The sequence below is a fragment of the Rhincodon typus genome, chromosome 19 (assembly GCF_021869965.1).
Source record: "Rhincodon typus isolate 14 chromosome 19, sRhiTyp1.1, whole genome shotgun sequence".
Lineage (NCBI taxonomy): Eukaryota > Metazoa > Chordata > Chondrichthyes > Orectolobiformes > Rhincodontidae > Rhincodon > Rhincodon typus.
The window spans coordinates 57,371,171-57,380,954 of NC_063350.1; the positions used below are offsets into that span (position 1 = coordinate 57,371,171).

At 41.4% G+C, this 9,784-nt stretch overlaps 1 protein-coding gene across 1 annotated transcript in view; it reads left to right on the forward strand.

The window, feature by feature from the left end:
• Positions 1-9,437, forward strand: part of LOC125485439 (synaptonemal complex protein 2-like) — a 105,138-nt gene extending 95,701 nt beyond the window's left edge. The window contains exons 11-12 of the mRNA XM_048608200.1: positions 6,981-7,144; positions 9,411-9,437. Coding sequence (XP_048464157.1) covers positions 6,981-7,144; positions 9,411-9,437 — 191 coding nt within the window. The remainder of the gene's footprint in view (positions 1-6,980; positions 7,145-9,410) is intronic.
• Positions 9,438-9,784: the final 347 nt, after the last annotated feature.

The following is a 9,784-nucleotide window of genomic DNA, read 5'->3' on the forward strand; positions in this document are numbered from 1 at the left end:
GAACCCCCTTCCCCTCCCCCTTTTCTGATGAAGGGTCTAGGCCCGAAACGTCAGCCTCTTTGCTCCTATGATGCTGCTTGGCCTGCTGTGTTCATCCAGCCCTGCACCTTGTTGTCTCGGATTCTCCAGCATCTGCAGTTCCTACTGTCTCTGTTCCTTTATAAGGTCACCACCTTTCCTCCAGTTTTGCCAGAGCCAGTTGTCCAAGTTGTAGCTATTTGCTTCCAGTTCCAATATTTGCTCCTCTGATGGGGTTAGATGAATATATGAAATTGGAACTGAAATACTTACTCACTGGCCCTTCGACCCTGCTCTGCCTTTCAGTATGGTCATGGATGATCTGCTTGTGTTTCATATTTCACATTTCTGTTTTCTGTTACCTAACAAGAATCAATGTACTCTGCCTTACAAATATTTGTTGACCCCATCTCCACCACCTATTGAGACAATGTTCCTAAATTGTGAATACTCTCTAAGTGATTAAAATTTCTCTTCACTTTGGTCTTAATAGGCTGATTCCTAATTTTAAATTAGATCCTGATTTCAGACTCTTACACATGCACTTTATTAAGACCTTTCAGGATCTTTTACACTTCAATCAAATCACCTCATGCTTTTCTAAACTCTAGTAGAAACAAGTTCAACTTGTCCAACCCATCCTCATGAGGTAACCCACTCATTCCAGGTGTTAATGGAGAAAATCTGCCGGGAACCACCTCCAATGAATTTGGGTGTATTAGAATGGCCAGTTGTGGCACTTCCCATTTTGTACAGATCCTCTCTTTTTCACTGTGGACCCTTTTATCCTGCATTAAATTATGTGGAATGTTAGTCACATTGATACTGCTGTCGTGTGATTACTCTGTGTTCTGGAAGCTCATAACCAGGCAATGGCTGACGCTTCACTTATTGTTCTATAACTGCTGATACCTCACCCCCAATCCTATCAATTGTTTAAATACTTTGCCTGAGCCCATGTCTATTGCCACTTATACATCCGCTCCGCTCACATCTCTTGGAGTTAAACAATAAAATGCATAATAGGGTGGTGTCCTTTAGGGAGGGAAACTACCATCCTTACCTGGACTGGCTTACATGTGACTCTAGACCAGCAGCAACGTGGTTGACTCTTAAACCTCTCTCTGGGTAATTAGGGATAGGCAATAAATGCTGGTCAATCTAGAGATGCCCACACCCCATAAGTGAATTAGAAGAAATGTTGTTTTGACATTCCATTCCATTTCTACTGTGATGCCTTAACTCCTGTTTATTTCAGGAGATGATTTGCGATATTGCATCTGTATCCAAGGAACAGCCCGCAGGTTGCTGATCTCCTTTGCACCTCCATACAGACTGCTTTTGTTAGTCTTGAGTTCTCCTTTTGCCTTAAACTCACATGTGAATCTCCTGCCTGTTATTTACATGCATTTGCAGGAGTCAACAACAAACTGTGGGGCCTTTTCCTAATTGTTACATATTCTGACATCTCTCTGCCATCTGTGGAGACACAATATGGTTATGAAAGGACTGCAGCATGTTCCATGATATTCACATTAAATTCCTGTTTTGCATGTGAAAAATTCCAAATAACTCTCCCTTTATTCCTGGTGAAAATCACCTTTAAAATTCATCTGCAGTGACCTTTCACAATGCAGAATCCTCCTCCCCCCTCACCTTGCCATGTACCTGACACAGACCAATTCCAAGTGCTGTTTTAAATATGTTTAAATATGAAACACTAATTGGCCAATTAGCATTTTTACTGCAAAGGCTGGAATAGCGGTGGCAAGAGTTAGCAAATTACTTGGTTCCAGGTCACTCTCTCAGCTACTGCAGCGGCCCATCATTTCCAGTTCAGTTGCATTTATACAGCAAAATGCTCTAAGGCATTTTGCAGAATATTTAACAACTATTCATATAGGGCTACACAAAGATATATTAATATAAATAACCAGAAGTTTGGTTAAAGAAGTCAAGATTTTAATCAAGATTTTAAGTCAAGATTAGATGCTCTGAAAAAGGAAGAAAGAAAAACAGATGTTTTAGAAGAGAATTCAAGGAGTTAGAACTTGAGCGATTGAAGGCATAGCCACTGTTGATGGAATTCAAAGGAATCATAGAATCTCTACAGTGTGGAAAAGGCCGTTCGGCCCAACAAGTCCACACCGACCCTCAGAGCATTCCACCCAGACCCATTCCCCAATAACCCACCTAACCTACACAACCCTGAACACTACGGGCAATTTAGCATGGCAATCCTCCTAGCCTGCACTTCTTTGGACTGTGGGAGGAAACTGGAGCTCCCAGATAAAACCCACGCAAACATGGAGAGAATGTGCAAACGTGTACCTAGCGTTGTGAGGCAGCAGTGCTAACCACTGAGCCACTGTGCCACCCAAGGATAGACTTTGGAGGATGCGGGCATCGACCTCGCTACCTCTCGCAATTATTAAATTCAGAGATGCAAGAGAACAGGATTTATGTTGCTGTTTGAATAAAATATTGACCAGTACTTAATAACTTAAGATGAGTCCTTTGGAGGATTTCAGGAGGCAGAGATAAAAATTATGTGCTTATCTGAAAGTAGTAAATCTTGGGACTGTAGTAGGAAAATAGGAAAGTCAAGGAGTACTAAAGGATTGGGAGACTGGAGATCCCGAGAGTGAAGAGTTGAGACATAATGATAGGGGAGAGTAGCCTTGAACAGGTAAAGGGAAAAGTTCAAAATGCAAAGAATGGACAGAACAAAACTCACATGGATTTGTTTGCTTAGCTGTTATTAAGATGCGTCTATCCAGGTAGTGAATACAGTAGAATGGAATTAAAGTCAGGTGTCTGAGATTAATTTGATATGGTTACTTATGTAGTTATTTTTCGTTCTTTTCAGTTTTGATCAAAGTTTTTGCTGAAATATTAACCTGTCTGTACTGCTCCATTCTGCCTGCGTATGCTGACTTGGTTCAAGATTGTAAGGTCTTCTTCAGGGTTTATAGTTTATAAGGCTCCAGTTTCTTCAGCTTCAACTGAGCAGTGAGAGAAGGGCATCTTAGTTTAACAGGTGCAGCTTCAGAGGTCTGCTGATTGGAAAAATAAATCAAAATAGTGACATCACAGAAAGGTGTTGATTGTTTCATGATTTTAAAAAAGTGCATTTCGTTTGAAGAAGGCGTTAACTGAGAAGCAACAGGAATTAATAAATGTCAAGGCAATGTAAGGAAATAATATGAGTAAGCAAAGTGGGATGAGGGGAATACAGTTAGTGTAAGGGAAGTAAGTTAACAGTATTCTCACACAAGCATAATTATCACTATTATTATTATTCAGGCGTTTTAAAGAAGTCATGACAGCAGAGCTCACACCATGATATAGTCCACCCGTGCTGTGTGGCGAATTGTGGAAGCATCAGTTGTCCCTGGTGACCACATGTGAAAGAAGTGTTTCCAGCTACAGCTACTGGCGAATTACATTTCAGAACTAGAGCTGCCAATGTCATTAATAGCATGCTCAGTGAGGTGGTTACACCGTAGGTGCAGATTGAACAGGCAAAAGGGCATGGATGACTACCAGGCATAATGGAAGAAGACAGGTAGTGCAGGAATACCCTGTGGTTGCCACCCTTTTTGACAGGTGTACAGTTTAGGTTACTGCTGGGGGGCGATCACAGAGGGTATCGAATTGAAAGCTAATGCATACGAGTGGTAAAGTTTAGTGGGAAACTAGAGGATTGGGAAATCTTTAAAGGTCAACAGAAAGCTGCGAAAAAAAGCCATAGAGATAATATAGATTGTGAGAGTAAACTAGCTCAGAATATAAAAACAGGTTGCAAAGGTTTCTATAAATATGTAAAACGTAAAAGAGTGGCTAAGGTAAACATTGGACTTTTAGAGGATGAGAAGGAGGATTTGAAACGAGGAACTAGCCAAGGCATTGAACAAGCGTTTTGTGTCAGTCTTCACACTGGAAGACACAAGTAATATGCCAGTAATTGATGACAAGGAGGCTATGGCAGGTGAGGACCTAGAAATGACCATTATCACTAAAGCGGTAGTGTTGGACAAGCTAATTGGCTAAAGGTAGACAAGTCTCCAGGTGCTGATGGAATGCATCCCAGGGTATTAAAAGAAACGGTGGGGGAAATAGCAAATGCACTTGTGGTAATTAACAAAAATTCACTGGACACTGGGATGGGTCCATCAGATTGGAAAATGGCAAATGTGATGCAACTATTTAAAAAGGAGATCGTCAAAAGGTGGCTGTCTATAGGCCTGTTAGCTTAACTTCTGTAGTGGGGAAAATGCTTGAATCAAAAGCAAGGAAGAAATAGCAAGACGTTTGGATAGAAATTGTCCCTTTGGGCAGATACATCATGAAAGGCAGATCATGTTTAACTAATTTACTGGAATTCTTCGAGGATATTACGAGCACAGTGGATAATGAGGAACCGGTGGATGTGGAGTAACTGGATTTCCAGAAGGCATTTGACAAGGTGCCGCATGAAAGGCTGCAGCATAAGATAAAGGTGCACAGCATTGCAGGTAATGTATTAGCATGAATACAGGATTGGTTAACTAACAGGAAGGAAAGAGTGAAGATAAATGGGTGTTTTTCTGGTTGGTGATCTGGTTAGTGGTGTGTCTCAGGGATCAGTGTTGGGACCACAATTGTTTAGAATTTACAAAGATAATTTAGAATTGGGAACCAAGTGTAGTGTGTCAAAGTTCTCAGATGACACTAGGATAAGCGGTAGAGCAAAGTGTGCAGAGGACACAAAGTTTGCAGAGGAATTTAGAAAGGTTGAGGGAGTGGGCAAGGGTTTGGCAGATGGAGTACAGTGTTGGTAAATGTGAGATCATACATTTTGGATGGAATAACAGCAAAATGGATTATTATTTAAATGGTGAAAAATTTCAGCATGCTGCTGTGCAGAGGGAACTGCGTGTCGCTGTGCATTAATGACAAGAAGTTGGTTTGCAGGTTCAGCAGGTAATTAAGAAGGCAAATGGAATGTTGTCCTTCACTGCTAGAGAGATGCACTTCAAAAATAGGGAGGTTATGCTGCAGCTGTATAGGATGCTAGTGAGGCCACACATCTGGAGTACTGTGTACAGTTTCAGTCTCCTTACTTAAGAAGGGGTGTATTGGCACTGGAGTGGGTGCAGGGGAGGTTTGCTGGGTTGATTCTGGAGTTCAGAGGGTTGGTTTCTGGGGAGCGATTGAGTAGCCTGGGTCGATACTCATTGGAATTTAGAAGAACGATGGGGCATCTTATAGAAACATATCAAATTATGAAAGGAATAGATAAGATAGAAGCAGGGAGGTTGTTACCACTAGTGGTTGAAACTAGAACTAGGGGGGATAGCCTCAAAATAAGGGGAGGCAGATTTAGGCCTGAATTGAGGAAGAATTTCTTCTCCCAAAGGGTTGTGAATTTGTGGATTTCCCTGCCCAGTGAAGCAGTTGAGGCTACCTTGTTAAATATTTTTAAAGCAAAGGTAGATTTTTGAACAGTAAAGGAACTAAGGATTATGGTGAGCAGATGGGTAAGTTAAGCTGAGTCCACAAAAACATCAGCCATGATCTTATTGAATGGTGGAGCAGGTTTGTCAGGCCAGATGGCTCTGTTGAGTCCTGCTCCTATTTCTTATATTCTTATGAAACCCTGCTTATGGGGAAACAATTGGATGCAATTCTAAGGAACAGAATTTGGAGAGGTAGGGATTAATAACTTCCGCTCCACCTGTTTCTTTTTCTTTCTGTTTTGTATTTTTCTCCTCTTCTTTTCTCTTTCTTCTCGGACACCCGGCCTCATTGCGGACTCTGCGTGCAATCTCCCGGCCCAAGGTGGTGGTCTTTTAGTTTGGCATGGCTTCAGCGTAGACTTCCACCCCCAAGATGATTCCAGAGCTCACAGCCTCGATAACCTAGAGGTGAAGCCCAATGCAGTCTGGCGGCTAGGTGCCAATGTGGACTGGATTGGAAGGACTGTTGTTTTGTACTTCTTATTTCTCTGTTTTTCTAATTTATTCCTGCGATCTGCAATGCTGGACTTTCTTTATATTTTTATAATTTTTTTCCTCAGAACTTATACTGAAGAATCTGTACTTCAGTAACTTGTAAGTAAGATGGCGCCGTAAGTGGCGACTTGAAAACTTTTCCCTGTACTCATTTAAGTACATGTGACAATAAAGCTAATTCAGTAGTTGGACAGTTGGCATGATTTTGTAGAGGAGGTCATGTCTGACCACCTTGATTGAATTTTTCGAAGATGTGACCATGTGTGTAAATGAGGGCAATGCTTTTGACGTGGTCTGCTTGGACTTCAAGGTTTTTGATGAGGTCCTATTTGGGAGACTGATAGCAACGGTAAGAGCCTATGGGATCCAATGAAATTTTACAACTTGGATTAACAATTAGCTGAGCGGCAAGAAGCAAGAGGGTGATGGTTGAGGGATGTTTTTCCAACAGAGTCTGTGTACAATGGGATTCCACAGGGGTCATTGTTGGGGCCTTTGCTGTTTGTGGTTTTTATAAAATGATTTAAACTTTGAATGTAGAAGATTGGTCAGTAAATGCGCAGGTGATAGAAAAATTGGTGGGGTGGCAAATTGTGAGGAAGATAACCTTAGATTACATGAGGATCTGGTTGAGCTAATGAGTTGGCAAATGAAATTTAATCCTGATAAATGTGAGGTGTTGCACTTTGGCAGAACGACCAAGGCAAAGGAGTTACCTGATGAATGGTAAGGAAGAAAAAACAGAACTGTGGATGCTAGAAATCAAATAAAATCAGGAATGGCTGGAAAAACTCAGCAGGTCTGGCAGCATCAATGGAAAGAAAGCAATGTTAACATTTTGAGTAAACTGATCCTTCTTCAGTACATTCATTTAATATAATTGTTTATTATTCAGTATTTTTGAGTTGAGCTCTAAATTATGTTGCACTTCAGATGGTATTAACTAACCTTTTAATTTATTGACAGCAACTCCAGCAAGGAAAAATAAAGTGAAGCCTCCTTTGGAAATGAAAACCTTACCAGGAAGACGATCTACATTTAAAACGCAAGATGTAGAACTGGGAAACTCTGTTCATCCAACCCCCTCTGGAGAGAGTATGAATAAGCTTTTGGAAGAATGCAACTCAAAGGTACAAAATAAAACTTAAGCTATTTTACACCAAACAAGGATGAATCTTTTGTGGATATGAAACATAAATAGCAACTTCAATTGATGCTGCTGTAAGAAAATCTGTCAGGAGGTTTACACAGTGTGATTTATGTTCTGAAACCTTATTCTGTTATTTTGTACTTCAAGACCTGCATTTTCTGCAGGTAGATATATCAGTTACTCACTACAATATACTGAACAGGATCATTTTGTTTAATATAAAAACGAAGTACTGGACAAACTCAGCAGGTCTGGCAGCATTTGTGGAGAGAGAAACAGTGAGAGTTTCATGAGTCCTGTCAGACTCAAAACATTAACTCGTTCTTGCTGTACAGATGCTGCCAGACTTGCTAAGTTTCTCCAGAACTTTATGTTTTTATTTTAGGATTCCAACAGCTGTAGTATTTTGCCTTCTTTTTTTTAATAAGCTATGGTTTGATAAATTTGGATTATGACAACATGTGGAATAATTTGTTAATTGCTTGTCACATGATTTACTCACTGATTTCTGTGAGATCTTGTCCTGAATCACATTGATAGTCTTTTTCTCTAGCTTGCAACAGATACTGTTCTTCCCTTCTAACAGGTTGGAGCCAGTCTTCTCGTGTAGGGATGCAAATGCTGTCGGGAATAATTTAAAATGACCTTATGGGGATGGGGGCATGTTGGTGGAAACCAGCAGGTAATACCAGCAGGAAATGAAGAACAAGTGAACAAAGAATGAGAACAGACAAATAGAACTAGAATAAGAAACAGTAAGTTAAGATCAGAAGAGGGATTTCGGTAAGGCCAAAATTAAGATTATTGTGCATGTTTGTGAATGCACACAGTATTTAAGCAAATTTGGCAAGAGAAAATGTGAGAACCACAATGGAAAAACAGGGCTGTATCTTAAGGTTTTTTTGGGGGCTGTGTTGAGTTTGGTAGAATGATTCTTGCCACGTGGCCAAGCAGCATATCTTACTATGCTCTCTGCACCAATTGTCATTTCTGCACCTGTGCCGTATATCACGGTTGATGCTTACCCCATCTTTCCACCTGCCATTTCCAGGTCAAAATGCCACTCAGTGGTTATTTCAGAATTCAATGGCATACCTACTGCCGGTGCCATTTTTAAAGGCCTGTTGTGCATCCTGATAAGTACTTTCAGTCCAGCGGTGCCTTGCATGGTTCCAGATAATAACTCTTTTTATTATTCCAACTTTTCTTTTCCTTTTTGTTAACGAGTCATAGAATTAAAGAGGTTAACAGCACAATTAAGAATGTGCTAGTCAAAAACAAGCACCGAATGATTTCCAAATTTGACCCATAGCCTTGTACGCCTTGGCATCACAAGTGCACATCCTCTGTACTTCTTAAATGCTTTGAGGGGTTCTGCCTCTACAACATTTACAGGCTTTTTTTTAATTTTCAAAAATATACTCTATTCTTAAAAAAAGAGTCTCTTTCAATATGTACATTGATACAAAAGCAGTTTGGTTCTGCACAGTTGCATATCAAGCAAACAAAACAAAATGTTGAACTTTGACTCTACCTCTCTTACACAATGCTAATATTTAAAAATATTTAATGCACTAGGTGTTCCCAATAACTGAAGAGACCCCCATTTATCTTCAGCAGAAAGACCTCAGACAATGGTCTTTCCCCACTGCACCTTGGCGACAGCTGCCCCAAGCTTTAGTGCATCCCTCCGCACGTAGTCCTGGACCTTGGAATGTGCCTGTCTGCAACATTTGGTTGGGGTCAACTCGTTGGTCTGGCTGAACCTTGTTGATCTTCCAGAGCATATTTCACTGAGTTGATAGTCCTCCAGCTACAGTAGATGTTTGTCACTGTGTGCATCCTGGAGAACAGACCGTAGAGCACAGTCACGCGGCATAGATCTGCTCAGGACAAACCTCGACAAAAACCACTGCATCTTCCTCCACACCTCCTTAGCAAAGGCACATTCCAGAAGGAGATGTGTAACAATCTCAACCCAATCGCAGCCACTTAGGCAGTGTGCGGTGGCGCAGGTTGACCCTGCGCACATAAATGATCTCACCACCAGCCAAGCGATGTCTTGGTGCATGTTCTGGTGATGAGGCATTCTGCCAAATGACTTTGACAATCTGCTCAGGAAACCATATGATGGGACCCATTCTCTTCCTTTCCCACATGGTCTCGAGGATGCTATGTGCTGACCACTTCCTGGTGGACCTGTGGTCAAAGTTATTTTAATTTGCAAATTTCTTTGTGAATTGCAGATAATGCGGAACAGTCCAACTGCTTAGTGTTCTACGGCAGCAAGGCTAGTCCCATCCTTCACAACACCAGGGAAAGGTAGAACCAGGGAAAGGTATGTAGTGACACTTGGTGTTTGCGTACCGAGGGTCTACTCACAGCTCGATGCAGCCACACACAAAGGTGGCCAGCAGGATGAGGGCAACGTTGGGTATGTTCTTCTCCACCTTATCCAGAGTTTTGCACATGGAGTCCCTGCAGACCCAGTCTAAGGCTTCCAGATGAAATGAAAGATGGCTCGCGTGACTGAAACAACACGGTGTTGGGGGATGGGCCAGGCCTGTGGTACATACAACAACTGAGAGAATGCCTCACACCTGATGACCAGGTTTTTACC